This window comes from Citrus sinensis, chromosome 2 (assembly GCF_022201045.2).
Source record: "Citrus sinensis cultivar Valencia sweet orange chromosome 2, DVS_A1.0, whole genome shotgun sequence".
NCBI lineage: Eukaryota > Viridiplantae > Streptophyta > Magnoliopsida > Sapindales > Rutaceae > Citrus > Citrus sinensis.
Genome location: NC_068557.1, coordinates 21,476,898 through 21,491,452, shown reverse-complemented (window position 1 = coordinate 21,491,452; position 14,555 = coordinate 21,476,898). Strand labels below are relative to the sequence as shown.

General features: G+C 35.2%; 3 protein-coding genes across 3 annotated transcripts in view; 1 reads left to right on the top strand and 2 right to left on the bottom strand.

Moving 5' to 3' along the window:
- Positions 1-14,555, top strand: part of LOC102629811 (uncharacterized) — a 64,924-nt gene that overhangs the window by 16,089 nt on the left and 34,280 nt on the right. The gene's annotated exons all lie outside the window — the stretch shown is intronic.
- LOC102625578 (probable glycosyltransferase At5g03795) lies at positions 6,200-8,942 on the bottom strand. Its single transcript, XM_006469414.4, has 4 exons — positions 8,442-8,942; positions 8,124-8,347; positions 7,644-7,992; positions 6,200-7,201 (listed from the first exon to the last, which is right to left on the bottom strand). Exons 1-4 carry the CDS (start codon positions 8,763-8,765, stop codon positions 6,524-6,526), a joined length of 1,575 nt encoding a protein of 524 aa, XP_006469477.1. The 5' UTR covers positions 8,766-8,942; the 3' UTR covers positions 6,200-6,523.
- Positions 11,428-12,647, bottom strand: LOC102628099 (uncharacterized protein At4g26485-like). The gene is made up of 3 exons (XM_006469340.4): positions 12,425-12,647; positions 12,122-12,326; positions 11,428-11,803 (listed from the first exon to the last, which is right to left on the bottom strand). Exons 1-3 carry the CDS (start codon positions 12,579-12,581, stop codon positions 11,437-11,439), a joined length of 729 nt encoding a protein of 242 aa, XP_006469403.1. The 5' UTR covers positions 12,582-12,647; the 3' UTR covers positions 11,428-11,436.

The following is a 14,555-nucleotide window of genomic DNA, read 5'->3' as shown; positions in this document are numbered from 1 at the left end:
CATTCAGCCATTATAAGCCCAAAAACTGTGGCCTTGAATACCGTTTAATCTTTCGAATGGTCATCACATGATATGCACGTGCGAAAGGTTGTTAGAAACGGTTAAAAGAAGCGGGAAAATTCTGGGTTTCTTAGCAACAAACCCAGAATGCAAGCTGTCTTCTGAGCCAATTTGCAGGAAGCTTACAGACGTGTATATAAAGCCTTAATGGCTTCGCTAGTTCAATTAATTAACTCTCTCTAAGAAACTTGTATCTTGATTTGCATTGATGGAAGCTGTAGCTCTGTTTCTCAAATAGGATGCAGGCCACCATGACTTAACCTCTACAAACTTGTTTCTTTGTTCTGTTCTTACTCTTCATCTCCATTGTTTTCTATTTGATTAGTCTTAATTGGTTTGTTATCCACTCTTGATCAATTAATCAGTGTGTAGTTATTGTTCTTGGGGTACAAGATCAGGCAAATACTGATATAAATAACAACAATAATGCATCAACTTTATATACCTAAAAAGCTAGCAGCTGTATCCATGGCCTTTTTATGGGACCCTTTGATGTCAAATTTGATCATTATATTTTGCCGCAAACCGTAGATCCACAGTAAAATAAAATAAAATAAAGGAATCATTCAGAATATTAGAATTATAGTTTTGTACTTTGGTAAATATACATATGAAACTTATGTTGGAGAATTAATAAATAAAACACACAAAAACACACTATTTTATTTATTCAACAACACTCCTCACCAATTACAACTCTTATTTTTCACTCTCTACACCTTAGAGATTTTGCTACTTTACTTGATATTTAAACCAAAGGGAAGAGGGGGTATTTATACATGAAACAAACTAATCACAACTATTCATTTATTCAACTAATAAACAAATCCTCACCATCTATTAAAACCTACCACTCACCTACTTCACCAACCACACCTAACACAAATAATTCAAACCTCACCAACCATACCTACTCATGGAACCTTCCATGAGTTGGGCTTGATTTATTCATCTTGGATCAAGTTTATGATCCAACACCTCCCCTTAAACTTGATCCTATGACACCAAGCAAACTTCTTAATCTTACAAAGTCTTCTTGCTTGAGTGGCTTAATGAAGATATCAGCTGCTTGATCTTGTGATTTTACATACTTGATTTGCACTTCTTTTCTTGCAATACACTCTCTTATGAAATGATAGCGAGTGTCTATGTGTTTACTTCGATCATGAAAGACTGGATTCTTGGATAGGGCAATTGCTGATTTGTTATCAACACAAATCTCGGTTGGCTCTTCTTGTGCCAAACTCAACTCCTTCAGCAAATTTCTGAGCCAAATTGCATGACAAACACTTGATGTGGCAGCTACATATTCAGCTTCACAGGTGGATAGCGTGACAATTGGTTGCTTCTTTGACATCCATGTGAAAGCAGTATCTCCCATGAAGAACACAAATCCTGTTGTGCTCTTTCGATCATCTACATCTCCACCCCAATCGCTATCGCTATATCCAATAAGCTTGTAGTCATTAGAAAATGAGTATAACAAGGCGAAATTAATTGTACCTTTGATGTAGCGAAGGATTCTTTTTGCAGCTTTAAAATGGGTGGTCTTTGGATTCTCCATGTATCGGCTCACAAGTCCAACAGCATAAAGGATATCTGGTCTTGTGCATGTCAAATAACGTAAGCTTCCAACCAAACTTTTAAAAAATGTTGGATCTATATCTTCGCCTTCATCATATTTGGATAACTTGACTCCGCATTCCACTGGCGTGCTTACAGGCTTGCAATCATTCATCTTGAACCTTTTGAGAATCTCCTTTGCATAGCTTTCTTGGGAGATAAATATGCATTCTTCCTTTTGCTTGACTTCAATGCCGAGGTAATATGCCATCAGTCCGATGTCAGTCATCTCGAACTCTTTGATCATCATTCTCTTGAACTCTTCAAACAAGCTTGGATTACTTCCAGTGAAGATGAGATCATCCACATACAGGCACACAATCAAAATATCTCCATCTTTTTCTTTGATGTAGAGAGCATGTTCATATGGGCATTTGGTGAAGCCTTTCTCTTGAAAATACTTGTCAATTCTGCTATTCCATGCCCTTGGTGCTTGCTTTAACCCGTAAAGAGCTTTCTTCAATCTCAAAACTTTGTCTTCATGTCCTTTCACCACATAGCCTAATGGTTGTTCGATGTAAACTTCTTTTTCAAGGAATCCATTCAAGAAAGTAGACTTCACATCCATTTGAAAAATCTTCCACTTGTTCTGAGCAGCCAAAGAAATAATAAGTCTAATAGTTTCAAGTCGAGCTACAGGAGCAAATACCTCGTCATAGTCTATGCCAGCCTTTTGACTATAGCCTTTTGCAACTAGCCTTGCCTTGTGCCTTTCAATTTCTCCCTTCGCGTTTCTTTTTGTTTTATACACCCATTTGACACCAATCGCCTTGTGACCTTTTGGAAGAGTAGTAAGCTCCCAAGTATCATTCTTCACAATGGCTTTGATTTCTTCATCCATTGCAATTCTCCACTTCTCATCTAGTGCAGCTTCTTGGAAGTTGACTGGCTCACAATCAGCAAAGAGGCAAAAGAGAGTGAGATTGTCATGTCTCTCAGTTACCTCATAGAGATCTTGAAGACTCCTTGTACGTTCTTCGGTTCTTTCATTTAAGAAAGACGGCGGTGAATCTCCGCATGTGGTTGATGCTGGTGAGATAGGTGGAGTGGCAGGCTCTTGTTGTTCATCTACTTGTTTTATCTGTGTATGATCATCTTCTTCAATGGGAAAGAAGTTGAAGTCATCCACACCAGAGCCAAAATCACATTCTCCTTCTTCATCAAAAATTACATCTCGACTGATCACGATCTTCCCGTTGTTTGGATTGTAAAGCTTGTATCCTTTGGAGTTGTTGTCGTAGCCGATAAAGATGAACTTCTCCCTTTTGTCATCCAGCTTGGCTCTACTTTCGTCCGGTACATGTACATGGGCAATGCTTCTGAAAACTCTTAGATGGGTGATGCTGGGTTTTCTTCCACTCCAAGCTTCTTGTGGCGTCTTGCCCCACACGCTTCTTGTTGGAGATCGATTGGATAAGTAGACTGCACATGCAACTGCTTCAGCCTAAAATTCTTTAGGTAGCCTCTTACTCTTAAGCATGTTTCTTGCCATGTTGAGAATGGTTCTGTTCTTCCTTTCTGCAACACCATTTTGTTGAGGGGATCTTAGAACTGTCAAAGGGCGTCGAATTCCATTTGCTTCACAAAACTCAAAAAATTCTTTAGAAGTGAACTCTCCACCTCGATCAGATCTCATGGCTTTAATCTGGTATCCACTTTCTTTTTCAACTGCAGCTTTAAACTTCTTGAAAGCTTTAAAGACTTCTGATTTTTGCTTCAAAAAATACACCCAAGTTTTTCTTGAAAAATCATCTATGAAGAGAAGGAAGTAGTTACTTTTACCAAGGGAGTTTGGCTTGAATGGACCGCACACATCAGTATGAATAAGCTCGAGTGGCTTCTGAGCTCTTGAGTTTGACTCCTTTGGAAAGCTCTTTCTGAACTGCTTGCCAAGTAAACATCATTCACAAAGTTGATCAGGGTGATTGATGTATGGTAAGCCTTTCACCATGTTCTTCTTAGATAGTAGCTCCAGTCCTCCAAAGTTGAGATGCCCATATCGAAGATGCCCAGTCCAGGATTGATCTTTGTGACAGGCTTTGAGACATTTTGCAACATCATTTTGAATATTTAATGGAAACATTCTATTCTTCGACATTTTCACCTTTGTAATTAGATTTCATTTGTCATCTCTTAGGAAAAAACTATAATCTTTTAAGTGAATATCATAGCCTTTTTTCTAAAAGTTGACCTAAATTAAGAATGTTGCTTTTCATATTGGGCACATAGTAAACATTCAAAATTATTTGGTGGCTACCATCTTTTGCACGAAAAAGAATGTTACCTCTACCCTTCACTGGTACTTTTGAATCATCTCCAAAAGCGACACTGCCATTCACAGATTCACTTAGTTGCACGAACATGCTTCTGTTTCCACTCATATGATTGCTAGCACCTGTGTCAAGATACCATGTATTTTCTTGACCTCCACTTGTGTCATTGCGTGCTAGTAAAAGTGTGTCATTTTCATCATTTTTCTTTTCAGCATAGTTCACTCTCTCTTCAATTCTGGTGCTTGGAGCTCTGCATTCTGAAGCATAATGCCCAAACTTTTGACAATTATAGCATTGTACTTGGGATTTGTCATACCTCGATCTTGGATTGCCTCTGCCTCGTCCTCTGGTTGAGCTTTCTCCTTTGGCATAATTGTAGTTGTTGTTGTTGAAATTCCAACCTCGTCCATGACCACGACCTCTACCTCGTCTATGACCACGACCTCTACCTCGGACATAGTGCCTTCTCTCGTTGTCGGAGCTTTCTTCTCTTTTCTTTGGATTGACTTCTTCGATTCCTTGCTTCTTTTTTTATTTTTCTTCATAGACTTGCAACCTTCCTTGAAGTTGCTCGATTGTCATATCCTCCAGATCTCTTGTTTCTTCAATTGTCACAACAATATGGTCAAACTTCGAGTCTACTGATCAAAGTATCTTTTCAATGATCCTTACCTCTTTTAACTCCTCGCCATTTCTTTTTAATTCATTGGAAACGGTTACAACCCGAGTAAAGTAGTCAGAAATTGACTCCGACGCCTTCATGTGTAAGGACTCAAATTCTCCTCGTAATGTTTGGAGACGAACCTTCTTAACTTGCTCCGCTCCTTTGTAAGAGATCTCTAGTTTCTCTCATGCTTCTTTTGAGGAGGTTGTACCAGCAATCTTTTCAAAAGCATCTTCATCTAATGATTGAAAGATGAGATATTTTGCTTTATTCTCTTTCTTCTTCAAGTCTTTTAAATTCTCCTTCTACACCGTAGTTAAAGTGGCTTCATTTTCTGGCACAATAAAGCCTTTCTCCACAACATTTCATACATCATGTGCGCCCAATAGAGCCTTCATTTTAATACTCCAATTGTCAAACTTACTTCCCTTTAATTGTGGAACGTGAAATGACATCATACCACCGTTTGCCATAACTTACAAATTGAGTGAGAATTTGGAGATTCTGAAAGCACAGATGGATCTGGCACGTCGAAAAACCTTGGGAAGGACTCGAGTCAGCTTTTGGTCAACGGTCAACGGTCAATGCTGGTCAACGGTCAACGTCGGTCAACGGTCAACACCGGCTTGGTAGTCTTGGTTCGGTCCGAATTGGTTCAGCTCGAGTTGACTCGGTTCGACTTGATTCGGTTCAGCTCGGTCGGCTTGGTTCAGTTCGACTCAGCTTGGTTCAACTCGGTGAGTCAACTCAGCTTCAAGACAGAAAACTTCCGGCGGCAAGTGTGGGCGCGTCCGGTCTCGGATCGGGATGATTTTTGTGGCATCACGTTCCTCTCGTCAAGATCTTCGATTTGATATGCTATATGACTATATATAGCATCAAGCACTAGCTCTGATACCACTTTGTTGGAGAATTAATAAATAAAACACACAAAAACACACTATTTTATTTCTTCAACAACACTCCTCACCAATTACAACTCTTATTTTTCACTCTCTACACCTTAGAGATTTTGCTACTTCACTTGATATTTAAACCAAAGGGGAGAGGGGGTATTTATACATGAAACAAACTGATCACAATCATTCATTTATTCAACTAATAAACAAATCCTCACTATCCATTAAAACCTACCACTCACCTACTTCACCAACCACACCTAACACACATAACACAAATAATTCAAACCTCACCAACCATACCTACTCATGGAACCTTCCATGAGTTGGGCTTGATTTATTCATCTTGGATCAAGTTTATGATCCAACAACTTATTAGTTTGTATTTCTAAATTCATGCATATTCAAAATATACCATCATTTTTTATTTTTTATTTTTTATTTTTTTGTGAATTGGATGCATGCACCGAGAATGACTTCAAAATATTTTATTTATGGGACTTTTCTCGGTGGATATGTTTTGCGAGATGGAAAATTGTACTTTGATCTTCCCGAGGAATTTGATAATTCAAAATTAAAGTTTTCATTAATGTCACGAATAGCATATCGAAATTTATAGATGAACTTTTCAGCATGATTGTTTTATGCAGAAAATTAAATATACATTATCATTCTACATTTACAATTAATTAAACACAAAAATGTTCGGAGTCAATTGATTGGAGTATATTTGTAAAGTTCATTTACAAAACCAAAAATGTAAAATGGATTAATCCCTCTTATAATGTTATTATAAATTAAGAATATATAATTATAAATACAGCCCAATAATTAAAAGGAAAGAATTCTAAATACCTTGCTGTATTTATTGATTAAGCAAAGAATCTGTGTGTCAAAAGCCTAACTGTCTATCTTCAGAAGAACATGATTCTAAGTCCCTTTACTTGCCTGACGGATCCAGTGGTGATTTGATGATTTAAAAATTAATCATCCAGCACGAGCAATCAAGAAGGTCGTTCAAAATCCCTGATGTGAATGTTCAGTCTCCTGAGCCAAACAGAATGAACAGTCATATGAAAAACATCAAATCTCTTAAGAGATTGATTAGCCACAAAATGCCTTTGCACTTGCTTCACCCTCCTTTGCATTCTCAAGTACTGCCTTTGAGATATGCCCTTTAGAATTTCCTTAATCTTAGGAATATCCTTCACATCTATTTGCACTGAAAATGCATTCCAATTTAGCACATCACTGAATGGAGGCACAAAGCTATCTGAAATCAAAACTGGCACACATTCTGAATAAATTGCTTCCACAACTCTAGGGCTTGCCACTTCATACCCACTAGGGCACAAGCAAAATTTGCTTTTTCTTAACATTGAATTGTACGACACATTGTTCGGAAGTTTGTCATAGACTTGCACATCTTGGTCTTTGTTTTTCCAATTGTCCAGGAGTAAGTGCCTAATATGCCCATGCAACCGGCCGGCAAAGAATGCGAGGATGGAGCGGCGGGACGGGGAGGGGCCGCCAATAAGTCCGGTGACTTCGCCGGTCAGGAGATTGATTTCTGGTAATGAGGCATCTTTGACGGGGTTAAATCCTTCGGAAGTGTTGGCATTGCATAGAACTCTAATGGAATTGCGGAATAAATGGGGCACAAATGATGACGATCTCGGCCCCTGCTAACAGACATGTATATGAGCCAGTAAATACATCAAAATGATGAAATTCTAGCGGTAATCTAGAGGGCCACAACGTCAAGATGTTAAAGTTACAGAGGCCATAGTGTAAAAAGACTCTAAAATTGGGGTAAAATGTTTACCTTCTAAAGTTATGAGACCAAGATATAATAAAACTTTATTTTACTGAACGGAGTTATAAACACACCTATGGGAGTTAGAACTTAAAATTTCGTACATGTTTTTTAGCTTGTGGCAAGGCTTTAATATAATTTCGCCTGCGTGTAACTATAGTTTATCATTATTCTAACTTCACACTTTAATTTAACTTAAATTAATATTTTAAAATGTCTAACTACCTGCACCTAAGATTCTTTATTCAATTAACGGGGCAAAACAAGAATATGGGAGTTGGTTTAGAAGGTCATGAAGAATTACGTACCCAATCATGGCAAGAGAGCATGAAATGATCTGCACCAAGGCTTCGGTTCCAGAATGGATATTTATGCGAAATTATACTAATATAATCAACAATGGAACGTCCAATGGCATTGATCTCATGAGCTCCGGGCACGTAGAGATGCGCAACCATCATCACTACACTAAATGGAAGAAAATAAACCAAAGCCTTCTCAGGGTCTTTAGTTTTGTACATATTGCTCCTCTCCATTTCATGAATGAATCTTCCCTCGGTTGAGTATATGCTCTTGCATGGACCATCATGAAACATTGGCGGTTCTCCTTCTTCATATACATAAATCTTGAATAGTTTCTCCATTAACAAATAACTCCTAATCATAACCAATAAATTAATATATGTGCACAAAGATGTTTTAAACTAATTTAAATTAAATTTTAACAAAATGCAGACGTCTGCAATAGAGAAAGACTCGTTTCATAGAATTGATCGGTTGATTTGTACCTGTGAAAGGCATTAGCATTTCTGTAAATGGGACCTCGGGGGACATAGTCTGGATCTTGATGGACTGATGTCAAATTCCTGACTAAAGCAGCTTCTCTTATTGAGGATCTGGCTCTAACTAGACTTGCTTCAACCCTTTCCAATTTATTGTATTTCTTCACAGCGTCAGTCCTAACTTCTTCATCAGATTCATTACTATGCTTCAATTTCTCTTGTTCTTGCACCTACAAGTGAGGCAATATCATATAGCCAAAAGAACATCAACGAAGCAGTTACAAAACCAAAATATGTTACTTGAATGAAGAAGCAAAATTTTACCAGTTGAATTGATTCATTTGCGACGAAAAAACCTGAGGATGATCCATTGACGATATTGGAGGAACTAGCTGGAGGAGTAGAACTCTCTAATACTGAAGAAGAAGCTAAAGAAGAATAAGAACAACCCGAGAAACGGACTTGCCATTGAAGCAATAAAGACAAAGTAGGGCTAGCAATATTTGGACCAAGTGCAAAAACAAACACTGAGATCACAACCAAAGGTAGAATCACAAGTAACAGAACCAAAAATGATGATGAAGACCAAAAAGATAATGATCGTGAATTATATTGAAGCTTGTTGTTGTTATTATTATTAGGCCTCATAGCTTATTTTCACTCACAACCCTGTTAATTTTCGAAGCTGATTAAAAACCATGAGCCAGCATGAATCTTGTGCGAAAGATTATTCATTTGAAGGGGATTTTATATTCATTACTTGGTAGGTAGTTTATTCTTTGCAGCATATGAGAAATATTCTCCACACGGGTTTATGTGGCACCGTATTTATTTGACATCTCTGTATGCATGCAATTTTTATACACATATAAAAGCTTTCCTTTTCTTAAAGTAAAAGGCACCTAGTCAAAAGTTAGCTGCTTGTATCACTTTCCATTTTATTATAGGTCAAAGGAAAATCTGTGACAAAATTAATCGATAACCCACGAATATACGATGCCATCGATCGAGTACTTCTTTATTCTTCAACTTATTTAACAAGGTGGATTATTTTATTAATGGATTAAAATCTTTGCAGGATTAAAGCTTCTGTTTGTTTTCCCTAAGATAAAATTAATTAAATTAAATATCAACTTTTTTCAAGAGTGTAAATTATTAGTTATTGGGTCTAGAAATTAACACTTGAAGTTTAATCAATTAATTTTAAGAGAAAAATCACTCTGATGAATATTGAATGTTTGAGATTACAAAAGTGAGTAAACAATAGTTAATGTTGGAGTTTGAAATTTAATTGCAAATATCGAAAGGTGAACTTTTCCAATACAAGGAAGTTATAGTTTCAATACAAATTTAAGATGCCTATGGATCAGAGTCCAGGGCCGTCACCGTCACGCATGCTGACTGATTAGTACTATTACTCCATCTGAATCTCAATATTTCGTCAATTTCTGAGAAAACCGATGCCTCTGATTTAGTGCTATAATTAATTCAACATCCCACCCATCATCACTCTTCCATGACTGCTAATCACACCAAATTAACTAATAGCTAATCTAGTCTTTTGGAATCTTACTCTGGAGTCTCTCGACTCAATCCAACCAAACAGTGATGCTATTTGCACCCCTCTAATACTCTCATAAAACCCCATTTATGAGAAAACCCATTAAATGCTCTTAAAAAATAATTCTTCTATCTTCACTTACTTTATTTCCAAATTCTTTTATTAAACCCTATAATTAAGACTCGAGCGATCTCTTCCCTTTCTGCATAAATATATTTTTCCAATTTTTTCCACTCAATAAGAAAAAAAAAATTAAGACTTGAGAGATCTTTTTTATTGTCAATTATTTTTTTGAGTGAAGAACAAACACTCAAACTCCTATATGAAAAAAAAAATCTTATTAATTAATGTAAGGCATTTTCATTTAATTAATTTATGTTTTTGTCGGCTTCTCTACAATGCAATTTTATGTAATTTTTTTGGTGCTGATAATGAATATTGCCATGGTTGAACTCTTAAACACCATATGCAACGCAAGGAAAATTTGTCATTTATGTAATAAAAGTATTAGTCTTTACTGTGTTATATTACTTACTTTTTTATTTTTATTATTTTTTTTCAATTGTTCAGGGAGTCTTTTTAATTTTTATCGTTTATGTGGTTTAAAGGTGTTCGTGGAATTGAATAAATATAATCAATTTTTTTAGTTAATGATGGGGTGGGGTGCGGAAAGGGGTTTGACGAGAGTTTTCCGAGTGGTGCTAATGGCTCCATTCTTATCAGAAAGGGGCAAAACAATAAGCCCGGAACTGTAAAACTTTTAATGGGCCTAGCAAGTAAAGGCTTAGTCAAGCCCACGATCCATTTTCCGGACAATCCCTCAATAACTGGAGAACGCGAGGACCATTTTCTTGTGGACACACAAATGCGCTGCCACCGCCCCCACCACCCCCACCGCGCCGCCCGCGGGACCAAATTATCAAATCTCAAAAAAGAAAATGTGTAGGTCAATCCTACCACCTGGTAGGGCTGGCCTATGATTTGGCAACATATTAGATCTTATAATTGGACTTTTTTTTTAATATTAAATTTTGATGAGTCTTAAGATAGGATTGACTCGTGATCCGATCATAAAATCTACTAAACTAATCTTATCATCTCACCAAAATTTAAGATGACGGGACTAGCGTACATAAATTTTTTCCCTAAACCTCAAGCCCGTATTTTGAAATTTAAAAATTAGAGTGATGACCTTCAGAAAATTCTTCCAAGTTAAGGTGGACTATCCCTTCACTTCAGCTTTGACAATAAAATTTGTTAGGCTGCGTTTATATTTGTTTTATAATATAGAATTGATTAATTTTTGTATGAATATAAAAACACTTTTGGTTGCTTATTTTTAAAGTAAAATTGTGTAAATGTATTTGATAATTTATCTCAAAAAATTATGAAAATAAAAAATATGCGGGACCTTTTTTTTTCCTAATTGATGTGAAATTTTTTAAAACAAAGGGGAGACATGTGGGCTCATGGTAATTATAATAAAGTTCAAAAAAAGTTGTGGGGTTCTTATACCCTTTTAAATCCATTAAAATTGGAAGCAATAATTAATCATTCTCTACACGTTTCTTCACAAAAAGTAGAAAATGAATACAATCCATTTATACTAAATACTACCGTGCAAAACGTGTCTTGCCAAACATGTTTTCTATTTTATGATTTTCAAAAAAATAGAAAATGATTGGCCAAAAACAATGCCAAGCAACCCCTTAATCTTTGTATGTGTACTAGTATGCATAAAAGGCACCATATATAATCTCAACTTTCATTATTAATCGACAACAGATTTTTCAAAGCAGCTACAATAGAATCAACTTCACTACCAAGAGTCCACATAAGCTGATTATAATTTTTTTCAATAGAGAATTTGAATGTGTAGCAATCCTTGAGAGGAAATGTTTGGTCACTCTTGCTTCCACTACCTCTCTTATTTTCGTAACCAGGGAAGTCTTTTTTAGAAAACTCCACCGTCTCTTTCAAAATAAGACCCGATTCTCTCGCAAGCTCCTCCAAATTCCATTGCTTATATGGGTGATCATTCCTATGTGTTACATGCACTTCTCCATCTTCATCAAGCATTTCTCTTGCACTTTTGAAGAATGCTTTTACTAGATGTTTGTGCCTCCTATATATTTCAATTATAGCACCAAAAAAAAGCAGTTCATTGACCTATAAAAAGCATAAATATGTACCTCTACTTATCTAGCACAGATGTCATCCATACGTTTTAAAATACATACTTAAATTAAATAGAATTATTTAGCAATTTCGATAATAATAATAATTTAGCATAGTTTCAAGCTATATATGCCACTGGCTACAGTACAATGTTAAAAGCATATGAGAGTTTCTGAACAAAAGCAAAAATTAATCTTAATTAAACAAGGCAATTGATTTGTAGAAAGGATGATCAGGAAGTGATTTATTAATTGCTTCTACTTACTTGATGACTTTATTGTCATTTTCTTTGAAGGGATGGAAAAAACCAGCATGAGGGAAATTAAATATTATAATATCAAACTTCATTTGAGATAGAGTTGGATGTCGATTCATATCATGCACATTAACTCCATGCAACACCAAGCACCCTTTGCTCTTCAACAATTGCAAATTTGCTTCACTAGAGCCATGCTTTTTCCGCAAATTACCTGCGAGGATCAAAATCAAAATTGAAACAAATTAACACACAACAAAAATCAAATAAACTATTCACAGAGAATGAAGCATAGATAAATGAATGGTTTACGTTCAGAGTAGAGGGATGTGGCAACCATGTTGGTGGCAGAACCAAAAGCGGTTGCTAAACAAGCAGAAAATGAGAAGTTTCCTTCACCAACAAGCAAAATCTTTTGTTTGCTGTTGTAGTGCGCCTTCCATTTCGCTTTCTTACTCCTTCTGCCCATATTGTTTTTTTTTTCCTGTCTCGTTTCTTTCACTCTAGTTTTTACCAACTATTTCTTTTATTTCTGAAACTGATCATTAAAAGGAAGCTACTAAAACTTGTGAAAGAAAATTATTTAACATGGTCGTGGTGGGGTATTATTCATTACTTGATTGCTACTTTAATTTATGACTTTATTCCTTGTTGCGTACCATGATAAGGGGTTGTCTGCCTCAGGCTTTTTAACTTTTCTTGACATCCACAAGTAATTCCTTAATTAATATTGACACAAGAAGTGAAAAAAGCTTCAAGAAGCAATAATAGATTCGTTGTTATTCCTCTTAGAATTTGTTTTCACCACGAAACTAGTTTTTAATATATGTTTCATATTTTATTTCATCCATGTTGTTAAATTAGTCACAGAAAAAAAAAAGACATTATTAAGGGGTAAATATAATATTTCAAATGTAAAGTGATCGTCAAATACACATTAGTCAAAATTTTAATTTTTCTCTAATAAAGTCCATGCGGCTAAACTAAATAAGATATTCTTGTCAAAAGAGTTTTCTAGAAACTCACCAACGTGTTTTAATAAAAAAGAAAGAAAGAGAAAGATAGATGGATGGAATATGAAAGAGTGCGGAACAAAATGATGAGAGAGTGGGCTCAAGCATTGAATCCTCACAGCGACTTTACCCATATTATTGGTGACAAATAATAAATGAGTAATGATACAGTCATAAACTCTTGTATAAATTTATTTTGTACACACTGACGTGGCATTAATTCATTGGTTGAATGAAAATATAAATTAATAAAAACAAATCATGTGGGCCAAGTGATATTTAATTCAACCAATCTTATCATGTCACATCAGTGTGTACAAAATAAGTTTGTACAAGAGTTTGTAGCTGTATCATTACTCAGAATAAATATATCTTTTCAAATTTTATTAGGAATAATCTTTTTAGAAACACACATCCTAAATTTTGAATATATATATATACTAAAATAATTTTTAAAAAATATATCCTAAAATTGGAATAGAAAAATGATTGTCCATATCAGTGAATTAATTATAATTCAAAAAAGAAAAAAATATTGATAGAAATGTGTGAACAAGAAAGTGGAGAAGTAGGAAAAAATAAAAAAAGAAGAGGAAATCTAGAAAAGAGTAAAAATGAAAAGAAAAAGAAGAAGAGAGAAATAAGAAAGAAGAAAAAGAAAAAGAAAAAGAAAGAGGGGGCACCAAAAAGTAGAAGAGGAAGAAGAAAGCGATAGATACTAGGTACGAGAAAGACAAGTGGGAAAATAGATGGTGCGAGTTTTTTGTGGTAAAAAAAATGAAGATTTGTCGTGCATGATTTGAGCATTGGAGATAACATTAAGTGTCAAGTTATTGGAGACAGAATACTGAATTTACGGGCGAATTTTAATTTATGTCCCCCTAGAATTTTAATTCTTAATTTACATCAAAAAATTTTTAAACATCAATTTACTCTCAAATTATGTTATCTCTCCGTTAATGTTAATATCCCAAGGGCAAAATAATCTTCGTATATTTACTTAAATGTCAACTAATTGGAAAAAGTCAAACCTCTAATATAGTATTTATTGTGAAATTAATTGGGAAGCTCCAAATACTCTCCATCTCATTTGTCAATCTCTAAATTGAATGTGATTACCAATAGTAATGGCTGTTTATAGTCAATTGACATATCATTTGGTCGTGCATTTAGCAACACATTTTACGAATCTAAAAATATTGTGTGCATAACATCTTATGAATTGATTAATGTGATGCACAATTCATGATATGTTTCAAAAAGTATGATACACACAACGCCACAAATTATGCACCTATTTCTTACAATTTACTTTCTAAAGTTATTAGCATGAAATACACGTAACTTTTATCTAGGGGTGCATAAACATATCTTATAACATTTATTTATTTATCATTTTTTTCAGTCTGAAAAGACAAAGGTAGTTAAAA

What these genes read in the sequence shown, in the direction of transcription:
- LOC102628099 (XM_006469340.4), bottom strand. Translation starts at nt 12,581, where the DNA reads ATGGGCAGAAGGAGTAAGAAAGCGAAATGGAAGGCGCACTACAACAGC. An exon ending in CACATCCCTCTACTCTGAAC is followed by an intron (nt 12,327 to 12,424) that starts GTAAACCATTCA and finishes TGATCCTCGCAG; the next exon opens with GTAATTTGCGGAAAAAGCAT. An exon ending in AATGACAATAAAGTCATCAA is followed by an intron (nt 11,804 to 12,121) that starts GTAAGTAGAAGC and finishes TGAAATATATAG; the next exon opens with GAGGCACAAACATCTAGTAA.
- LOC102625578 (XM_006469414.4), bottom strand. Translation starts at nt 8,765, where the DNA reads ATGAGGCCTAATAATAATAACAACAACAAGCTTCAATATAATTCACGA. An exon ending in AATGCTAATGCCTTTCACAG is followed by an intron (nt 7,993 to 8,123) that starts GTACAAATCAAC and finishes GGTTATGATTAG; the next exon opens with GAGTTATTTGTTAATGGAGA. An exon ending in TGCTCTCTTGCCATGATTGG is followed by an intron (nt 7,202 to 7,643) that starts GTACGTAATTCT and finishes GTCTGTTAGCAG; the next exon opens with GGGCCGAGATCGTCATCATT.